The sequence below is a fragment of the Cyberlindnera jadinii genome, assembly GCF_001661405.1.
Source record: "Cyberlindnera jadinii NRRL Y-1542 unplaced genomic scaffold CYBJAscaffold_9, whole genome shotgun sequence".
Taxonomy (NCBI): domain Eukaryota; kingdom Fungi; phylum Ascomycota; class Saccharomycetes; order Phaffomycetales; family Wickerhamomycetaceae; genus Williopsis; species Williopsis jadinii.
In genome coordinates this window covers 133,995-154,360 of record NW_017963660.1, presented here as the reverse complement: position 1 = coordinate 154,360, position 20,366 = coordinate 133,995, and the positions used below count along the sequence as shown (strand labels likewise).

Sequence of the window (20,366 nt, the reverse complement as noted above, 5' to 3'; positions counted from 1 at the left end):
GCCGGAAATGAGTCCTGCCACAGTGAAGACTCTGTTCAGCTTGTGTCGAAGGAGCCAGCGCCGGTAGGCGATGGTGAGGAAACTGAGAAGCCGGACTCTGCCGGAGAGTTGAACGACAAGCCTGCACCTGGTTCGGCTGATTGGCACAAGCAGAGAAAGGATAATCACAAGGAGGTGGAGAGACGTAGAAGGGAGAACATCAACGCCGGCATCAAGGAGCTGGCTATGCTGCTGCCATCTGCTGAAACGAACAAGTCGCAGATCTTGCAACGCGCGAGTGAATACATCAAGCGACTCAAGGAAAATGAACAGAACAACATTGAAAAGTGGACGCTCGAGAAGCTTTTGAACGATCAGGCTCTGACAGAGCTGACCGCTTCTAATGAGAAGCTCAAGACAGAGCTCGAAAGAGCTTATAGGGAGGTGGAGCACTGGAAGAAAGTGTGCTCAATCGCTAAGGATGAGAAGTGAGATGGCTGATTATCCTGTTTCCCATGCCCATCAGTCTTGAAGTGTACTGTTTTTTCTGTAACGTTATTAATCCTCTAATCTAAGTGTTGTAAAGTAGTATAAACATAGGCCTATGTAAAAGTAGTTGATGAAAATCGATTCTTCCCGTTACAACAAACCAGCAAGCTACAGCGTCGGTGGAAATATGCCTCGCTTACGTATTGCTACGCTCCAGCTCAATCCCAGGATCCCTGCTGTGAAGGACAACATCGCAAAGGCTGAAAAGATCCTCTCATTGGCATTCCCAAAGAATGAAAGCCCAGATCTGTTGATCTTGCCGGAGATGGCACTCTGTGGTTATAACTATTCCTCACCAGCGCAGGTCAAGCCTGTTCTGGAGTCCGTGGAAAGACCCGGTCCAATGCTGAGATGGGCCGAAGATATCAGTAAAAAGTACGGTTGCTTCATTGTCATGGGATACCCAGAGTGGTGCTCCAAACAGCAACAGATCTTCAACTCTGCCGTGGTTCTTGACAAGTCGGGGCAAGTGATACATCGATACAGGAAGTCGTTCTTGTACGAGACTGACGAGGTTTGGGGATGTGTTGAAGGCCCTGGGTTCAAGAGCTTCCAACTATGCGACGGTGTAAAGGCCAGTATTGGTATCTGTATGGACTTGAATCCTTATCAATTCAAAGCACCCTTCACTGACTTTGAGTTCTCATCGCATTGCTATGAGGAAGGTACCAACCTCATCATCTGTCCAATGAACTGGTTGCACGGTAAGAGTCCAAGTGTGCAAGAAGGATTGACAAGCTATGAGAAATTGGCGCTGGGTGCTGAGTTACAAGGGGCGCTGGATGAAGTTGATGGAGAAATCGTCGTGAACGACAAGGGAAGTCCTATTAGAGAATACGAGGAGAATTTGGCGTACCAAGACCTTCATGAGCCAGACTTTCACAATTTGAACTACTGGCTGCTGAGATTCTTCCCATTCATGAACCATGCTAGGAAACCAGCGACATTTGATGGGAAGACTACAGTGGTTTATTGCAATAGATCTGGGCTCGAGGATACCATTCTGTATGGTGGAACTTCGAGTATCGTCCAGTTCAACGGTTCAAAGGGGTTTCTCGGCTACAATTCCATAGATTTAACAAACAAGAGCGTTGATGTTCTTGGAGCCCTCGGCAAAGGAGACGAAGGAATTCTAATTCGTGAGGTGGATATCTAAATGCGGCTCCATCTATTGGAGAACAACACCATCAACACATCCAAACCCTGCAGCAACACCACCTTCGTTGGAGTTTGAGAATTTCGATCTCAACAACCAGCCAGCATCAGAGTTTTTGATAACCTCACCAGTCGATTGGTCGAATAAGATGGTGCCGAAACGGCCAAGCTCAGAAACTATCTCATCTGTAAATACCTCACCCTCACGGACGAGTTTATTCTTATTCAGAGGTGGATGGATCAATTGCATTAGAATGTAACCTTGCCATTCATCTTCTGGAATAGATCTTAAGAAACCAGGTATATCTTCTTTGTAAATGTTATTACCACCACCTTCACGCTGAGGCTTCAACACGTACTCCTCTGGAGACTCAAATGCCAGTCTTTTAGCCTCTTTACCAAGATCTGAACCATCCAATGGGTATATCTTGACAAATGTTGACACCAACTCGGAGACATCAGACTTAATAAACCTGGAGAGTACCTTCTCATCCGTCAAGATTTGTTGAATTTTCTTTGCACCACTCAACTGGGTCAGCAATGAAGGAGCCTTGATGGCCAATGTAGTCTCCAACGTTACACGGTTTGTCCAATCCTGGTCAGTTTTGAAGTCTGTTGGTGCATATCCGGATCTAAAGTACACAACTGATACTTCCTCATCCGTGCTGTTCAGGAACAAACGACGGTCATGGCCAACACGAGTCTTGTCTGTAAGCTCATGTAACGTGATACGACGTGATACGATTCCGTGGTTTTTTAATAGTGAGTATTCCAAATGACGTTGATCAAAGACATTACGCTCACCTTCTTGAACAATAACAAGCACAACGGTATCCTTGGTGCCCTGGCTCTTGTTATAGTGCTTAACACCATCAGCTAAACCATCAGCAAGCTTCACAGAAGATTCAGACACCGGGATGGTCTCGTCTGGATAGAACCTTGAAGCACTACTTGTGTAGTAGCCAGAGTCATTCAAGTACTTGTGCAAATCACCAACTTTGGAGCTTAGTCCTCCAAAGCTCACACTGACGGTGTTGAATTCAACCTGCTTGATTTGGTCATGATCAAGCATATAGTCCGATCTAAAGACACCGAGGGAAACGTTTTGCTTAATACCAATTTCCTTTGCCTTCTTGTAACTCTCCCATAGCTTACCGGTGAATCCTGCATCGAATTGGGCAAACGAGTCTAAAACAGCACTCAGCCACTCAACGTCACTCGAGACCTTAGCGTAGAGTTCATTGAACTTCTCCTGTACCATCTGGGCCTTCTCAAACGCCTGTTGAGGGAATGGTGTTGGGTACAACGTCACTGGAGCAGCGACTGGGGAGTGTGGCTTAAATCCAACTGGGTACATCACCAGCCCATTGGAGAGGGCATAGTGGTGCAATGCATGGACTAGATCATCCTCCTGGACCTGGGATAACTGAGGAATACTCATCTTTCACAGTCTCAATGCTCAAGCAAGCGGTTGTGTTGCTGGTTGTATTGGCTACTTAAGGTGTAAATTAATGGGCGAACACTGTGATGTGATCGAGCATCGCATTATTTTACCTAGTTGGGTATAAAGCCCGAAGAGTGATCATGTGTCCCCTACCAAAAATATTACTAATGCGGAGACGGGCAAAAAAAATGGACGAGTCCGGAGTCGAACCGGAGACCTTTCGCATGCTAAGCGAACGCGCTACCAACTACGCCACACGCCCTTTTCGGTTGAAATCATTTTGGGACTGTTATCCCCACGCTGATCGTGCTCAGCTCATCCGTCACCACACGACTCGTACGATGAGATGCCCAAAGCTTCGAAGACGAGCAGTTTGAAGAAAAAGTTTTTGACACATTTCTGAGCCAATTCACCCGTTTTTCCTTGAATTTCGAGAAGCTGTGGTGGAGAAGTGTCGTTGATTGATACCGTGCAAGATGACGAATGACGAACCACAAGTGAAGAAGAGAAACATCAGTCGTGGAATCTCTAGAAATACAACGACAAACAGACACCCTCTGAATGTCAAACCGAGTGGAAATTCTCTGATCTTTTCAGATAAGGCTTTGAAGGAGGAGCGTGAGTGCCAGCTCGGTGATTTCAAGAGCTTTGACGATGAGCTCATCATGGAGCTCCTGGGATATATCAGGAATCCAAGAGATTTGAAGAATTTGAGTCTCACATCTAGAGTCTGGTACGCTTACATATATGACGAAGAACTCTGGCGAAAACTGTACATTAGCAGGGCGTTGAAAGAGGAGAAAGAGATGGGCGACGACGCCCCTGTTCCACCTCTGGGGATTAAGTACTGGAATGGATCCTGGAGACGTACTATGCTTCACTTACCAGAAGCGAAAGAGGCAAAGATTCAGCTTCCTGACAACCTCTTATGTTCAGATGTTCTGTTCAGGCCGTATCAATGTTCTCAGATCGATTATGATGACTTATTCAAAGACATCATAGAGGAAGAGCATGAATCTTACCTCTTGAAGCGCACACTTAATGAGAAATTTGGAATTCCAAGATATAGCGAGCAATGGATGACTCAGGAGAGGTTTAACGAGGATTTCACAAATAAGCCATTCATCTTAACCAAGGAGTCAGAGACTCGTTGGCCAAGCTGGTCTCTACCAGAGCTGAAATCTCGTTTCCCAACTGTTAAATTTCGCCAGGAGTCTGTTCAGTGGCCATTGGAGTTCTACTCACAGTACTTTGTATCAAATTCAGATGAATCTCCTCTATACTTATTTGATTGTCAATCATCTGCTATGAAACAGCTTGTGACAGAGTACAAGGTTCCCGATATCTTTAAAGATGATATATTCACTGTTTTTAATGAACAGAACTGTCGTCCAGATTACAGATGGATTATTGTCGGACCAACCCGTTCTGGATCAACTTTTCACAAGGATCCCAATGCCACGTCTGCTTGGAATGCTAATCTAACCGGTAAGAAGTTGTGGGTGATGCTCCCTCCAGGTGTCAAGCCACCAGGTGTTGGCACAGACGATGAGGAGTCAGAAGTCACATCCCCTGTTGGTGTTGCAGAGTGGGTTCTATCTGGCTTCTACAACGATAGTGTCAAGCTTGCTCTCGATGGTAAATGCCAAATAGGAATCACTTTCCCTGGTGAGTGTATGTACGTTCCAAGTGGATGGTGGCATACTGTGATCAACTTGGAAGATTCAGTAGCCTTGACACAGAATTTTGTACCAAGTGGTGCTCTAGGTGAAGCTCTGTGGTTCTTGAAGCGAAAGGAAGACCAGGTTAGTGGGTTCCATGTGAAAGATCTCAAGAAATCCATCGAGAAGTTTGTCGCAAATAATAATGTTAAGGGTGAAAACATGGATGTTCTAAAGGATTGGCTGAAAGATGTTTCCAACAAGACACTTGACAACGAAGATGTTGGCGAATGCTCACACTTTGCTAAGTTGCCAATATACGAATATTTTGTTGAGTTGATCAAGGCCAAAGCTGAGTACGCCAACCTATTGGAGGATGGCATGAAGACCATGGAAAAGTTAGAAAAGGAAGAGCGTGAAAGATCTGAACCTAGAGTTGTTCCTTCAAAGAAGTGGGACCAACTCGTGGAGCAAGAACATCAGAGTACAAGTGCGTTCTCCTTCAACTTTGATGAAAGTGAGAACGACGAATAAAAAACATTGCTTTTATATAAATGAGATAAGGAGTGTAATTAAGAGTTCTAACATCAACAAGCATAGTGTTTATGGGCTTGAATGACCGTTTACTGTGACCTTTTCGTTTTCCTCAATCAATTCAACGTCGTTGCTTTCTGGCACATTTAGGAATCTTAGGATATGAGGGAACACCAACTCTTCAATGTGATCACCCCAGATGAGGTCCAAATGTTCATGATTTGGTACAGCGACACACTCGGTTAACCCCTCTGGAAGAAGATCAGTCATCTTGTTGATATCCACTAATGAATCAATCGTACCATAAATCAACTTGATGGGCACTTTAATATTTGTTCTTGTAGGGAACGATGGTGTTCTGAATGCCTTTGAGAGGGCGTTAGTGAGCGACACGCCTTCGTCAAACATTTGGAACGATGAGTTTCTAATTATTTGAAACCAATGGACAACAGATTTGACAGATGTCGGGCTGTATAGATGTGCAAAAGATGCAATTTTCTGATCAAAGGTAATGTTTTCATTTTGCCAGTTGAACAAGAATGCTACACAGTAATCAATGACCTTTGAGAATAACGGTGGATAACAAATCTGCTGCCAGAATGATGCTGTTGGTAGCAATGTCTTCTTTCCAAATATCAAATACATTATACTTGGAGAAGACTTAATCAACGTATCAACAACCCTGTGGTGTAAACCATTGGGAGTCATAGCAGGTGATAACGCTATGAATAAGTTGATCTTACTGTTGAGCGTGGGATTCATTGAGAGGGCAGCAAATGCCTGTGCTGAGCCCTGCGAGAACCCAATATATGTCAAATCCTTTGCACCTGTATACTGCAATGCGTATCTGATAGAGTCAGGAATGTCATAGATGGCAAATTCATCAATGGCGAAATCCCAGAACTCAACATCGTTTGGTTTCAGGTGGATGTGCTTGGAAGAGTACTTGTTGCCTCTGTTGTTACCCATCCAAACGTCAAAGCCCAACTCGTGCAATAGGAATGGAATATTACGGTCCTTCTTGATGTTTACACACCAGATGTCGGAGCACATGAGTAAGCCATGGTGTAGGTATACCACTGGAGCGGACCCGTCCAACTGCTTTGGCTTGATACGGTGTAAATTGAGGAGATATCCATCTTCAGTCTCCACAATGTGATTATCGATGTCGTACCCAAAGAGCTTACCAATCTCGACAATCGACTGCGTGTTTCTGATGTTGTCCCTCAACTCGATGAATTCAACCTGGTCCCGTATCTTCATCCCGTTCAACGTGGCCCTGCTGGTCTCACCACGCCTCTTAAACAGCAGCCCGTGTAGGCCCTTTAGCGTCGAAGTCACGGCTTCCACAACAACGTCAGGCAACAGCTTTGTGACTATGGAGATCACAAACTCCAGATACGTCGCAAGGAACGAGAGCACCAACACGGGCCATTCCGTCAACGACAGTCTTCCGATGAATGGAATGTACATTGCGAGAAAAGCGCTTGACTCACTGGCCAAATATCAACGAGTCACGTACCGCTGTAGTGCAAAATGTGAAGAGAGGCCCGCAGAGAGGAAGCCAGCTAAAAAAGCAAGCAAAAAAAGCAGCAAAATACATTGTGTCAAATTGTGTTGTGCGAAAACGGAGGCTGTGAAGCAGGTGGAACAATTACATAATCCATTACGTAATGCTAGATTACATAATCCACGCTTATATAATCAGACATCCGAAAAGGTTCGTGTCCCGGGGATAAGTGAAAATTCTGTGTGCGAGAACCGAAGGCAATTACGTTTTCCCACCCTCCCATTGGCCAAATGGTCATCCGACCGCAAGCCCGTAGAGCCCCCGGGGCGTAGGAAGAAAAACCACACACACACAAAGCGTACACAAAGGGGAAAGGGTGACATATTTTTCACGATTCGGGCCCGTGATGCCTGGGAATTGAGTAACCAACAGACGATGGGGATTTTTTCACCACACTTTTGAATTTTACCCTTTTGCCTTGGGCTTTCTCTTTTGCGTTGTTGTTATTCTTTGAAGACAAACAAAACACACGGGTCATACCACCACTGTCTGTTGATATAAAATACACAAAATGCTTTCACGTCTTGGACTCCGTGGTATTGCTAGACCAGCTCAGAGCTTTGTTCGCAACCAAGCCATTAGATCTCTCAACACGGTGAGAACCACTGCTGATGCTGAGCAAGAAATCTTGGTTGAGCAGAGAAAGAACAGACCAGTGTCTCCACATTTGACCATCTACCAACCACAATTGACATGGGTGCTGTCCTCCTTCCACAGAGTCACAGGTCTCTACCTCGCTGGAGGCTTCTACGGGTTGACCTGTACCTATGCGTTTGCTTCTCTCTTTGGCTACCACATTGACTCCACTGTTATTCAAGAGGCATTCTATGGCTTGAACCCAATTGCCCAGTACGCTTTGAAGGCTGGTATGGTTTTCCCATTCTTCTTCCACTTTGGCAACGGTATCAGACATTTGATTTGGGATGCAGGTAAGGAGTTGACCATCAAGGGTATTTACAGAACTGGTTACGCAGTTTTGGCATTCACTGCTCTCATGGGTGGTGTTTACACCCTTATCTAAAGTTGATTGACCCCCTTTGCATATACAATTTATTCACCTCCGGGATATTTTTTGTTTCTTTCTCTAAATATATCTAGTTACGACATGTGTTCTTACTTGAATTCGTATGCTTTTTTTTGATTCGCTTCATCTGTAAAGCTAGTACACCTGTTTGATCAGAGATGCCCATGACAAGGCGTTGACTACATCAAGTCCTAAAGCAACCATTCATTCTTATACATCATCGTTCTTTTTTTTGTGTTTTTCTTATACCCTTCGGTACTTTCTTTTCGTACACACCATTTCAATCATTACATTATGGCACTCTGTTGAACATCGTCTTAGATGTAACGCCATTTTCAAATCATCAAAAAATCAGAATACCCGTCATCGTTCTCTACTTTTAAGAACTCTTCAGTCTTCAAAAAGTTCTCAACTTCATCACCTTCGTTAATGACATTACTTTCAATGTCTCTAATCATCATATCCCTCTTAACATCATCAATAATTCCCTTCTCCGCGCATAGACAAGCTCCTTCGATTCCCTCATTGCAAAATCCACATCCGTATTCTGGCCAAGTGAATTCCAGAGGATCAAAAGTGGTGTTTGTCGTAGTACGGCTTAATACCTTGTGAGTCCCATTCTGCTGGATATGGCTCCAGTCAGAAGGCGTGGACATGGATCTGTCCAACATCACAGACGTTGGCGGTGACATCATATCAAGACTCAAAGATGCCGATCTCTCCAGTGTGGTATTTGTTAGCTTGGTTTTCTTTGCAGGTTGTCTGTCCAGGATCGGCTCTATGGAAGGTAAGTCTGACGGTACCACTGCACTAGTTGAAAGCGTGACAGGTAATGGGGAGGGTGATTCCATCTTCACCTTCACTGAATCAGCAGCCAGCGTCGTCCCTGAGGCTGCAGTTGTGGCAGTTGCAGTTGTAACAGCTGCGACATCGTCTTGTTTCTTCTTCTTCTTCTTTTTATACGTTCTCTTCTTAGGCTTTGCCATACCAATATCCTTTGGATCAATCGTGGATGGAGAAACATCTCTTGTCGTTGTAGCTGTAGTACTCACCGGCGTAGATTCCTGTGGAGAGAGAGCAATCCCAGAAGCGGTTACCGGAATCGATGGGACAGAGTAAGAACGGCGCTGTTGGAGTTGATCAATTTCAACCTTTAACCTAGAAATTATAGACTTGAGCTTGTGGTTCTCTTCAGTAGCGGTTTCAAGTTGAGATTTTAACACCTCGTGAGGCTTCAAGTTCAACACAAAGTTCTCAGATTGGGACTTGTTCAAATTGAGATTTACCATGTTGTTACTCAGATTCGTCACAGATGCATTGGAAGTCACAGATGCGCTGGTGTCCGTGATCGCCAGATCTGGCTCCAGCTGTGATTGAGGTTGCGGCAGCTGGGTTCCATGTTGTTCGGTGCTGTGTGATGAGCTTTTCACCTCTTGAGCATCCTCGGCTTTAGGCCCAACGTGCTCCATCGATTCAATCTTTCCAACCTTCTGTGAACTAACTTGTTGATCAGGTTGTTTCGCGTCAACATCTCGGGCCTGATTCGTTTGGTTCGTCTTACTCGACTGTTTCTCTGGGATATTTGTCTTATTCTCAATATTTTTAGCATGCTGTGCCTGTTGAGCAGCCTGTTGTTTCTTCTTCTCCAAAGATGCAGCAGATGGCTTTCTGCCAGACTTCGGGCGTGGAGGAAGCACCCAATGCTTGGATGTTATGATCATCGGTGCCGGTGGTACTTTATTGGAGCTGGACGCCGAGCCAGTCGATGTGTTAGGCTTTGATATTTGCCCTTGGATTGGCTTTGGCAGCACATGGACGGGCCTAGGCGCTATTGCAGGAGCAATTGGCGCAAAGTGCGAGTTGTAATTCTTCGACTGTTGCTTCACAATGGGTATTGTATTATTCATAGTGTGTCCCTGGATCTCTTTATATATCTAACCTCGTTACTCACTCTGCGTATACCTCTTCTTCCTCTTAATTTTGTGTTGGTCTTTATCACTCCCCCTTTGCTTGTTTGGAACGAGACAAAAATCAACCCAGGCTAAAGAGATGTTGTAAACTCCTTGTATTAAAATTACTCGATTAACGATAACCTCAAAAAAAACTCATACACAACAAACCTCCCGCAATATGAACAAGTGAAGTAACGACAGAAATCAAACACCGCGTAAGAAGGAAAACAAGTGCACGGTTGTTTTGGATTAACCTGGTGTGTGTCCTTTTTAATCACAAAGTGGAAAAATTAAACCATATATGTAAAATCGTGTCTTCGATTTTGGCAGTAAGGTTTTTCTGTGTTTGACTTTTCTTTTTTTCTTTTTCCTGTTTTTTGTCTCTCTTTCTTTTCCATGGGAGTGCGTCCGCCTAAGCTGGGGGGGATTTCTTCATTTCCTGTTCAGCTCCGTTGAGCGCCTGCCTAAATTTTCAGTTTTCCTCGCATGCCGCTGCTTAGTTTTTCCCTCTGCGAGACTGCAGTTTGCAGTACGCGCTGGGAGTGTCGCTGACGGTTCTCGGGTAGCTGGACAGCTTTACCCGGGTAGGGTCAGCCATTTCGTTGTCCGCTAATTTGCTACAAGAACGGGCCTTAGAATGTTGGAGGGATTTTATCGAGTTGCCATAAGGGGAAGTGTGGTGTATCATGTGTGTTGAATGTTCATTTGAGTGTGGATGAAAATCTGTAGGACTGTGTACATGGGTGTACTTTCTGTATCAGTAATTGGTATTTGGAACAGCCGGTATTGGCTGGAGAGCGTTTGTGTCAAAAGTTCTTGATAAGGAAGGACTGCAGTAGTTAGTCGGTGATGTATTTTTTTCTTTTTATGTCCAGCATCTTCCCTATTCGCAGTTAGTTCTCTGCAAATGGTGGATTTAGATGGTCTACACTATAAAACCCTTTCAATTGTAGCACATCATGGAGCTTCTTGTAAACAATTCTACGCTTAAGTTGCAATTTCCGTACAGTGTTCGCGGGGCGGGATTTTAGTGAGGTTACTGTCGCTCGCACTCAACAGAGATTTGGCGGATCAAGTGTCGCAGGGAGTGTTTTTTTTCGCTGCCGTTTTTCAAAGGCCGTAGGAGATAGTAGAGCCCGCTGCACATCGTTGTCGACCTTCATCTTCCTTCACTACATTTGGATAAATATTTCAAGGCTAAAAGCGTTGGAAAACAAAGGCAAGATGTGCTCGGCCACTACGCTGGTTGGTATTTAAGTGATGTCCTATAATGGCTGTTCGGGTGTCTGGACACCAAATTGCTCAATTGAACGCTTCCGGCCCAGTAGGCCTTGTCACAAAAATTTGGTGTAAGAGCTTTAACCTCCAACAATGAGAAATACACACTGTTCAGGACCCAGGCGGCTGCTACGCGTAATGCAATCAACTTTGTCCTGCTTTCAGAGAAGCCCCTTCTAATATACGGCGTTCATACATCGCCACCTTAGGACCTTCAGTAGTACTTTCCATGGAACGTTGTCGATCTATGCAATGTGTTTATTTTTATCGAACCCAATTCATTCGTTCGTAATGGGTTCAGACCTTGTGATCTATACAATATTCAGTGTCTTGTTCTCTGACACATTGTAACAAGCACTTCATTCCGCCCCATATTGCGCGCAGGAATTATGGCGTAGGTGGGCGGGGGTGGGGCAGCGCTGGCGAGCGACATCCAGCGCTTGCCCCATTGGGCCTATTGGCGTCCTGCCCAAGTCTTTGTAAAATTGATACTAAAAAAGGATGCGGATATTTGTGGGCTGATCCCGTCGCCTAACAGTGCATTACATTCTCTTCATTGATGGTACCTACGAGAAGTGGACACTTAGACAGAGTACACAACGCAGGAGTCAAGTACTCCAACGTAGAGAGCCTTTAAACTGCTTTCCGTGAGCCACCAGGACCATTTGCATATTTATTGGATCTAGGTTTGGGCTTGCCCGGTTCCACCGTCCAGTCCAGTCCGAGGAGATAAAGTAAATCTACAATGGGGACCAACAAGAAGCAGCAGTATGAATAGCGTTCTGCCGTCCAGAGAAGCCAGTATTTGATCAATGCTCTTCCAAAAAGCGATATGTATTATATAACATCTGATGGAAACGGCAGAACCCTAAGGTCAATAGCCCTGTATGCAAGCCATCGACCTCACTAACTCGCACATCGCAATGATCTAAAAGCCGAAGCTTCGTGGTCAATCCTGACGCAACGGTTAACACAGTAAACGTTATACATTTTCAAAACACACCAAGTTCTTAATTAGAAGTGATAACCATATGCAGTGTGACTGGACTCCTTTTATCTTCAACTCCAACGAAGAAAGTGCTCTCAAATCGCACATCGTTTAACTGCACTTCGGATTGTATCTGTCCCCAGCCCTCCTGCTAGGCGAGTGAACCATTTGTTGCGCGGTTCAAATTTCTAAGATCAACAAAAACTAGTTGAAGCAAAAAAGTAAACAAACATCACAGTTTGGGCGGCAGTCTCCAGGCGGCAGTGGCTCTATAACTCACACGATGCTCAGAAGATCAACAATAGGGAAGAACACTTCATCACTAAAGCAGAGACAACTTTCCCATCTACATTCACAGCTAGCTCAACTTGAAGCAAACCTTTCCGACTTTGAGACGTTGATGAAAGTAACAACATTTCAAGCAGAATACATCAAAAAGCTAGGTATAATGCATGGCAGCTTGTAAGTATTACCATAGTTTATATCTTCATTGGTACTTTACTAACAGTTAAATTCGTTTTATTTAGATTCATGTCCAGTCACAAGATCTTTGAAGAGGAAGTGCGGGCGCAAGAGACGGAGGAACAAGAAGAAGGAACAGAAGAAGACTGAAAACTGTCGGTATATTCAAAGCAAGCATAAATACCAAAGTAACGGAAAACTTCTTATCGTGTTTGACTCTGTTTACAACACAAACCTCACTCTTCTATGGACTGCTGAATGGTGTTATTCTATGGAGGATAAGATGAGACAATATCCTTACCATAAACAACTATGCCAACCATGCAAGCTCATGTCAGAATGATAAATTACATCTTTGGCTTCTGGACACGTTACGCTCTGAGACATATACATCACACTTTACGTTTACATTACAATCATCAACTAATTGCTTACAGAACCAGTAGTGCTTCAGAATTGATTTCGCGAACTTTTGACCGAAAATGGAAAAGGTCAAAACTTTTTCAACGCTTGTTGTTGCGATGGACAAAGTATTCGAGTCGTCTCAACCTTAAGGAAAACTAATAGACAAGAGGATAATGTTTGGTCCTTTCAGAACTTCGGGTGTCAACTTTAGTGGCCTTCTCTGGTAAGCGCTTATTCAACTAAACGAAAATGATAAATCTCCTTGGAGATATACCAAGTCTTCATAACTAACATCAACGTTATTTAGGAAAATTCCACACACCATGTCACAGACCCAGAAATACCGTCACCGTAAGCGTCTCCAACAAGTTGACTCTGTTGTGTCGACTGTTCTTGGAGGATTGAAGAAAGAGAACCTTGCACCATCGAATCTTTTGGCACAATACTCGAAATTCCCAAAGGAGGAGGAAATGACCACTTTGAACAAGTACACCGTTTTCAACAGATTTAGCAAAGGCTACAGAAAAAGTATACACAGAACTCCACACTGGACAAAGAAGAGTCAAAGAGTCAACCCAGAACATTTCTGATTTTGATCGTCTCCAACAAACTTCACATCATGCACTCCGCATAAGCCATTGTATATAGTAAACGTGATGATTCAGTTGATATGTGTGATAGAATACTACCTGTAATGATAAGCATATAGATACTCTAAAATATGGAGCTGATACATGTCTGAATTGCTCTCCACACTTTTTCTACGTTAGTGTCTGCTGATTGTACAAAACGAAATAACATGATAACACAATTATAAACAGCTCCATCAGCAGATATTGGGATACCAACGTGGAACATAAAACCTAAAGAGAAATGAAAGTAATTTACCAACTATGTGAATTGTATCTCCTCAAAGTCTATCCCAGATGTAGTTAGAAATAAAATACGAACTGTATTTTTCATCTCCATAGTTCAAGAAATCAGTCAAGTTTTTCTCCTTGTTGTATATGATCATCGCTGAGGACTTCATGTCAATCTTGAGACCTAGCTTTCTATAAACCATGAGTTTCAAACTGGATGGTTTTCCCCAGTTAGTATGTTTTTCTCAAAAGCAGTCAGAAAGTGATACTTACACAATAGCATCTTTATCTTCAATGTCATCAACAAAGTCTAGATCTTCAATTTGCTTCTCCAAAGAGGACAATTCATCAACAAGACTACTGAGCGTTGTTGATAGCTCCTGTTTATTACTGGTGACTTCCTTTAAGGTCTTGTTTAGTTCCAATTCTGATGATTGGTTCTCTTTAATCTTCTTCTTCATATCGTTTCTCATCTTGGACGATTCGGTATTCTCAAGTGTTTGAAGCTGTTGAGATAGTTTCTCAGACATCACTTGAATATCAAATATGTTAGACAGCCTTCCAATATCGTAAAGTTATATTACTCACGTTGAAGTTCTCGCTGTTCTGTATGTATTCTCTGGTCACGTTCAGACTGTAATACCCTCAAGCTCGCAGCAATACGATCGATCGTATCGAGATCCGATTGAATATCACATCCCTCAAGTGTCTGTCGAAGAAGACCAGCCGGGTCCTGTAACACCATAGTTACTCTAATACTTAAGGATAGCTCTAGATAAGAAAGAGAGGTAAACAGATGTGTTTGTAGTTGTTTGTTTACTTTTTGACAACAGCAGGTGAAAATGTCTTGAAACTCCCAAAACGGAATATCTCCCAATACGGACAAACGAGGTGCTCCGATGATGAAAACCATCAGATTTCTTTCAAATCCCAAATGACAAAGCATACAAACTTCGATAAACAAGGCACAGTGGAACCCTTTTCAAGTTGTGCAGTAAGGATGGATAAACACAACGAGAAGTTACCAGTATGGATGCTCACACCTGGTGAGGAAAAGGAAGCTAGAAAGCGTTGGAAAGACTACGCATACCATCAATGTGATGACGCTGTCAAGAGTTAGTGGATACAATTTTACCATGGAGTGTGGGAAGCTTTAGTACTAACACTGGATGTTATAGAATTTGCAGAGTGTTCCAAAGCAGCCGGTTTGAAAGTCTTGTTCCAATGTACGGACGCCAGAGATGCCATGAATGCTTGTATTTTGAAGTACCAGGGACCAGGTGAGCTGGATAGACAGAGGAGAATATTGATTGCCGAGAAGCAAAGTAAGCTAGCTGAGCAGAAATAAACCAGCGGTTACTTCATTCAGAGATGAGGCCCATCTTGTAAGGTAAAGGATCTGGAATTAACCATGGACAAGGCTTTGCGGTGCAAATTTTTCCTCTTCAAGGAGAGGAGATCCACTGTTTCACTTTATTCATCACCCATGTGGTTATACATAGCGTCATAGTAGGTATCGTGTACATACAGAACAAAAAATAATACCTCAACAAGAGTCTACACAAGGAACGTATATATCATCATTTTATCTCATATTTTCTGTAGAGCTCCACAACCCCGCTGTTCGGTTATGTTGCCCGTTCTTTCAATGGTAAGAGAAGAAGTGTTAAACGCGATGGGGGTATATCCAAAACGACAGCACTAGCAATATTACTTTGGGATTAATATTCTGCAGTCTTCTCAACTCCCCTCGATGGCTTTTGATCTTCACCATGAGTGCACTGACCACGTGAAGAGCACATCTCATCTAGAATTCCCCTCCTTTTATGGTTACTTCCACGCTCATTTTCGATAGCGATGTGACACAAGATGACCTCAGATAAGTCATGATGGCAATCGCTGGAATCTGAGTGGATGGACATAGAGTTTTAATGTGAGTTCTTGTGTCATTCAATATGTATTATTTGTCATCTATGTGTCAATCAAATGAACATGTTCTCCTCGCTTCTTTCCTTTAGACTGCTCGCCAGCTATATAAACTCAATGTGATCACCACTTTATGCCCCTGGACATGATTGGTTAATGATTATATTTAGAACAAACATCAGAATTAACCATGTCTGGAATCTTTGATAAGTACATCACTATGCTCTCCGGCACCTCAAAGAGCATGAATTCAAAGGCCAATGCTCAGAGATACATCTCCACCATCGACGGTCATGAGATTGTCATTCCAGCTCACAAGATGAGAAGATCTTCCTCGGTATCATCAGACGCCAGTGACATAAGTGCAGGCATGATGTCGAGAAACGGCAGTGTCTCTGGCGACTCCCATGAGGCTGTCATCATGGAAGTTAAAGAGGTTAAGGTCAAGACAACGCCTAACAACAGAGTCAACTTTTGACCTGTATATTTTTGAGGGCTTATATATCCTTGTGAAGAAGTGTCTAGATCTGTGTAAAGACACCAAGAGCTGATGTGTTAGTGATCCTCACAAGAGCAAGGAATACATGAGGATTGGGACGGCGACGTGAAATGACATAATGAATTGGATGGGATTTTTGGTTTTGAAGTATTGATATTTCATGAGGTGTTAGAGTTTACAATTTATTGCAATTTATGACATATTTATGTTTTATATGTGTAGCGCTGTGGAGTATATTCCAGAAATTCATCAACAGCAATGAAGTACATAAACGTGGATATTTCTATTGTTGTGATGGTATACCCTGTGGTGATATGGGCGGCTACGCTTTGTGCACTGAGTGGCTTTTTACGCCGCACCGACCCAGAAGGCTCTATCCGCAGTGAGAGCAGACCCCGAGTAGTCTAAGGCAATTCTCAAATTGGAAGCTCAAGCCCATGGAAGACTTGCCATTGTGGGTGTTGACCTATTACTCCTATGTTGGTGCCCCCACTCATCCCCAGCTCAATGCATACTTTCGTGCCTCACTTTTCGATCTTCTATGACTCAGCAAAGCTCCACCGCCTGGACAAACGGACAGGAGTATAGAAAGACACAGCAATGAAGAACGGATATAGAGAATCACAATGTCTCCCATTCCACAGATTCTTTTTGTACTTATAGCTCAACGAGAATGGGTTGCTACAAGAATAAGTCGAGGGAGCTCTCTGTATTGGAATCTGTTACAATGAATATCACCACGGAGATTTCCCCAGACAAAGATTACGTTGAAGTCCATGCTACGGAAGCAGACAAGGAGCAATTCCCAGAAGGCGGGAAAGGTTGGCTGGTGGTGTTTGGCTGTACGTGCTGTAGTCTAATGAGTTTTGGGATGACGAACTCATATGGTGTGTTTCAAACACATTACGAGACAGTGCTGTTCTCCGACGTGCCAAGTATCAAGCTGAGTATTATCGGGGCCTCACAGGCTAGTATATGCTATTTGGTCACATCTATGACATTGCCGCTGATCTATGCATTTGGGATTAGACAGGTGTTGTTGTTGGGTTGTTCTCTGATGATGGTTGCTATGTTTGGTCTTTCAACCACACACCAAGGACAGCTGTGGAAATGCTATCTCTTCCAAGCAGTGATGTTCTCCATAGGTATGGGGCTCGTTTTTGCAGCCATCCTTTTCAGTCCGATCGAATGGTTCAAAAGAAGAAGAGCGATGGCACTGGGAATATCGATGAGTGGTGTTGCTGTTGGCGGTATTATCTGGCCTATTATTTTCAAGAACATGATTAAGCACAACAGTTTCAATTGGACTGTTAGAACAATCGCTTTTCTATACGTTCCCTTGTCTATTGGCGCAGTAATACTCGTCCCACAGGAACTGGAACCAAGGTTCATACACAAAGCGGAGACCGTTTCGAATTCTAGATGGTGTATTGAGAAGATCAAGAATTTACCATCAACATATCGCACCTCTTTCAAAAACTGGATTAGACAGACAACAGACATGAGGTATGATTCCATGCTACTATCGAATATCCTTGGTATGTTTGGATCTTATCCAGCAATCTTTTACCTTGACTATTTTGCAACTCTCATAGCCCCAAATGCCACCTTCACAAACTACGCAGTGACGATTTATAACCTATTTGGAGGCCCTGGTAGAGTACTCCCCGGTATAATTGGTGATAAAATTGGCAGATGCAACTGCTTGATTGCATTTCTTCTGGTGCTGAGTATTTCTATCTTCACCATGTGGATTCCATGTATAAAATACCAGATACTGCCGTTATACGCTGTATTCGTTTGCATATTTGGACTCTGTGTGGCACCATTCTACTCATTGTTTCCTGCTTGCTTTACACAAATCTTTGGAACCCAAGGATCCGAGGCAAGGCTTGGTCTCTTTCTCTTTACATCTTTCCCGGGCCCCCTACTCGGTTGTGTCATTGCAGGCTCATTCATTCCTAAGGGAACTTCATCTGCTGAAACAGTGATTCACGCGTACTACAAACTCACCATATATTCTGGTGTTGTGATGATGGCTTGCGCATTGGTTCTACTGGGCGTTCGGCTGTCAATCACTAAAAGACTGCTGAGGTTTGTATGAAGTTATTACCGCATATAACAAAATTGGTGCCTTTCATAATTCTACGTACAGCCCGTTGATACGAAAACACATCCAGCACGTGCGATGGTCAATCTCATTGAGTACTTTCATACCAATAAAAGACAATGTACAGCTCTCGAGTATATATAATTCCAAAGCGTGAACAACAGCCAATAGTCAACTTGATAGTGCTTGCCTGTTAATACGACTGACGTAGAGCAACTCAACTGTTCTCTCTCCCCCTCTCAGTAGAGTTATTCTTAGTTGTTATTTTCCTCCACCATTGTTGCCCCAGTGATAACCAGCATAAACAAGGCGCTTGTCATTGCTGCAAGTAATTACGCATATTTCCTGGTGTCTGGGTGTTGCGGAACACACCTGCTCTCTCAGGGGCTGGGGGTGTGGGCTCTGTGGGGCCTTTTTTGCTTTGCCACTTTTGTACTTCCTTTCTCTTATCACAACCCTCGGTCCTGTCATTTAAAACAAACAACAGAAGAAAAGTCCAATAGTCTTCAACACACGCTGTCTGTGGTATTAATTCGGTAAAAGCTCTTATTGTCCGAATACTTATTCACTCGCTGTTTGTTGAACTCGTCTGCCACTTTATTCTGTTTAGCTAAACGAGTCAATTTCCTTTATCAAACATTTACAATGCAACTAACTGGTTTGTACAAAGTTGCTCTGGCGCTTGCCGCAATTACAGACGCTGTTGAAGCGAAAGTTCACAGTGCAAAGATCCACAAGCGTCCAATCGACGATACCTTGAAAGATGCGACTTTTGAAGAGTACCTCAAGAACTATGGCCATAAGTACTTGACTGCTTTCCAAAAGGCATACCCAGAGTCTCAAATTCCAATTGATGCTGAAGGTGGTCACAGCACGCCATTGACCAACTACTTGAACGCTCAGTACTATACTGAGATTGGTTTGGGTACCCCGGCTCAGATCTTCAATGTTATCTTGGATACTGGTTCCTCGAACTTGTGGGTCCCAAGTGCCGATTGTACCTCGTTGGCTTGCTACTTACACACGAAGTATGTTCACGATGATTCTTCCACTTACAAGGCCAATGGCTCTGAGTTTGAAATTAGATACGGTTCTGGGTCCATGGAGGGTTACGTGTCCCAGGATACTTTGCAATTGGGTGATTTGATCATTCCAAAGCAGGATTTCGCTGAGGCCACCAGTGAACCTGGGTTGGCGTTTGCCTTCGGTAAGTTTGACGGTATCCTGGGGTTGGCTTATAACTCCATCTCCGTCAACCACATTACACCACCAGTGTACAATGCCATCGACCAAGGCTTGTTGGACAAGTCCCAATTTGCCTTCTACTTGGGTGACGCTGATAAGAACGAAGAGGATGGCGGTGTTGCCACTTTCGGTGGCTATGACAAGTCCAAGTTCACTGGTGATATTACCTGGTTGCCAGTCCGTCGTAAAGCCTACTGGGAGGTCAAGTTCGATGGTATCGGCTTGGGTAAGGAGTACGCCGAATTGCAGGGTACCGGTGCTGCCATTGACACTGGTACTTCTTTGATTGCCTTGCCATCTGGTTTGGCTGAGATTTTGAACGCTGAAATTGGTGCTAAGAAGGGTTGGTCCGGTCAATACGCCGTTGAGTGTGACACAAGAGACAGCTTGCCAGACTTGACCTTCACCTTTGATGGTTACAACTTCACCATTGGACCATACGATTACACTTTGGAGGTTAGTGGTTCATGTATCTCCGCTTTCACACCAATGGACTTCCCAGAACCGGTTGGTCCATTGGCCATCATTGGAGATGCCTTCTTGCGTAGATACTACTCCATCTACGACTTGGACAACAACGCTGTTGGTTTGGCCAAAGCCATCTAATCCAATAGAACATGTTGTGTACGTTTTCTACTTTTACCTTAGCCCTCCAAAAAAAGGAAAATTACACGTTGCTTAATCTCATCAAGGTGTACGCTTGTTCATCGCACTACCTTGTGTTT

The 20,366-nt window shown here is 43.7% G+C and overlaps 12 protein-coding genes and 1 non-coding gene across 13 annotated transcripts; 8 read left to right on the top strand and 5 right to left on the bottom strand.

The window, feature by feature from the left end:
* Positions 1-111: 111 nt before the first annotated feature.
* Positions 112-402, top strand: CBF1 (Cbf1p; the record flags this gene model as incomplete). The annotated part of the gene is made up of 1 exon (XM_020212130.1): positions 112-402. A coding segment is annotated over one exon (291 nt), but the record flags the coding sequence as incomplete, so codon positions are not given.
* A 44-nt stretch (positions 403-446) lies between these two features.
* Positions 447-1,818, top strand: NTA1 (amidase). Its single transcript, XM_020212024.1, has one exon. It carries the CDS (start codon positions 599-601, stop codon positions 1,682-1,684), a length of 1,086 nt encoding a protein of 361 aa, XP_020069783.1. The 5' UTR covers positions 447-598; the 3' UTR covers positions 1,685-1,818.
* On the bottom strand, positions 1,581-3,170 carry GSH2 (glutathione synthase). The gene has a single exon (XM_020215302.1). It carries the CDS (start codon positions 3,122-3,124, stop codon positions 1,697-1,699), a length of 1,428 nt encoding a protein of 475 aa, XP_020069782.1. The 5' UTR covers positions 3,125-3,170; the 3' UTR covers positions 1,581-1,696.
* A 146-nt stretch (positions 3,171-3,316) lies between these two features.
* CYBJADRAFT_t116 lies at positions 3,317-3,389 on the bottom strand. The gene has a single exon. It is a non-coding gene; the product is annotated as a tRNA-Ala (tRNA).
* Positions 3,390-3,549: 160 nt separating this feature from the next.
* CYBJADRAFT_168282 (Clavaminate synthase-like protein) lies at positions 3,550-5,664 on the top strand. The gene has a single exon (XM_020215301.1). It carries the CDS (start codon positions 3,604-3,606, stop codon positions 5,320-5,322), a length of 1,719 nt encoding a protein of 572 aa, XP_020069781.1. The 5' UTR covers positions 3,550-3,603; the 3' UTR covers positions 5,323-5,664.
* Positions 5,315-6,911, bottom strand: TGL1 (sterol esterase). Its single transcript, XM_020215300.1, has one exon. The coding sequence runs from the start codon at positions 6,793-6,795 to the stop codon at positions 5,392-5,394; it is 1,404 nt and encodes a 467-aa protein (XP_020069780.1). The 5' UTR covers positions 6,796-6,911; the 3' UTR covers positions 5,315-5,391.
* Positions 6,912-7,200: 289 nt separating this feature from the next.
* Positions 7,201-7,958, top strand: SDH3 (succinate dehydrogenase cytochrome b subunit SDH3). The gene has a single exon (XM_020215299.1). The coding sequence runs from the start codon at positions 7,404-7,406 to the stop codon at positions 7,911-7,913; it is 510 nt and encodes a 169-aa protein (XP_020069779.1). The 5' UTR covers positions 7,201-7,403; the 3' UTR covers positions 7,914-7,958.
* Positions 7,959-8,105: 147 nt separating this feature from the next.
* Positions 8,106-10,128, bottom strand: CYBJADRAFT_100546 (uncharacterized protein). The gene is made up of 2 exons (XM_020212023.1): positions 10,028-10,128; positions 8,106-9,957 (listed from the first exon to the last, which is right to left on the bottom strand). The coding sequence occupies exon 2, from the start codon at positions 9,821-9,823 to the stop codon at positions 8,252-8,254; it is 1,572 nt and encodes a 523-aa protein (XP_020069778.1). The 5' UTR covers positions 9,824-9,957; positions 10,028-10,128; the 3' UTR covers positions 8,106-8,251.
* A 2,289-nt stretch (positions 10,129-12,417) lies between these two features.
* On the top strand, positions 12,418-13,591 carry MRPL31 (mitochondrial 54S ribosomal mL60 domain-containing protein; the record flags this gene model as incomplete). The annotated part of the gene is made up of 3 exons (XM_020216499.1): positions 12,418-12,596; positions 12,662-12,695; positions 13,334-13,591. 3 exons carry the CDS (start codon positions 12,418-12,420, stop codon positions 13,589-13,591), a joined length of 471 nt encoding a protein of 156 aa, XP_020069777.1.
* Positions 13,592-13,798: 207 nt separating this feature from the next.
* SPC24 (kinetochore-associated Ndc80 complex subunit SPC24) lies at positions 13,799-15,223 on the bottom strand. Its single transcript, XM_020212022.1, has 4 exons — positions 15,026-15,223; positions 14,450-14,967; positions 14,135-14,393; positions 13,799-14,074 (listed from the first exon to the last, which is right to left on the bottom strand). Exons 2-4 carry the CDS (start codon positions 14,805-14,807, stop codon positions 13,912-13,914), a joined length of 780 nt encoding a protein of 259 aa, XP_020069775.1. The 5' UTR covers positions 14,808-14,967; positions 15,026-15,223; the 3' UTR covers positions 13,799-13,911.
* On the top strand, positions 14,862-15,209 carry CMC1 (Cmc1p; the record flags this gene model as incomplete). The annotated part of the gene is made up of 2 exons (XM_020212794.1): positions 14,862-14,976; positions 15,040-15,209. The coding sequence occupies 2 exons, from the start codon at positions 14,862-14,864 to the stop codon at positions 15,207-15,209; spliced, it is 285 nt and encodes a 94-aa protein (XP_020069776.1).
* A 1,300-nt stretch (positions 15,224-16,523) lies between the features above and the next one.
* Positions 16,524-18,583, top strand: CYBJADRAFT_168275 (MFS general substrate transporter). The gene has a single exon (XM_020215298.1). It carries the CDS (start codon positions 16,960-16,962, stop codon positions 18,388-18,390), a length of 1,431 nt encoding a protein of 476 aa, XP_020069774.1. The 5' UTR covers positions 16,524-16,959; the 3' UTR covers positions 18,391-18,583.
* A 458-nt stretch (positions 18,584-19,041) lies between these two features.
* PEP4 (proteinase A) lies at positions 19,042-20,247 on the top strand (the record flags this gene model as incomplete). The annotated part of the gene is made up of 1 exon (XM_020212814.1): positions 19,042-20,247. The coding sequence occupies one exon, from the start codon at positions 19,042-19,044 to the stop codon at positions 20,245-20,247; it is 1,206 nt and encodes a 401-aa protein (XP_020069773.1).
* Positions 20,248-20,366: the final 119 nt, after the last annotated feature.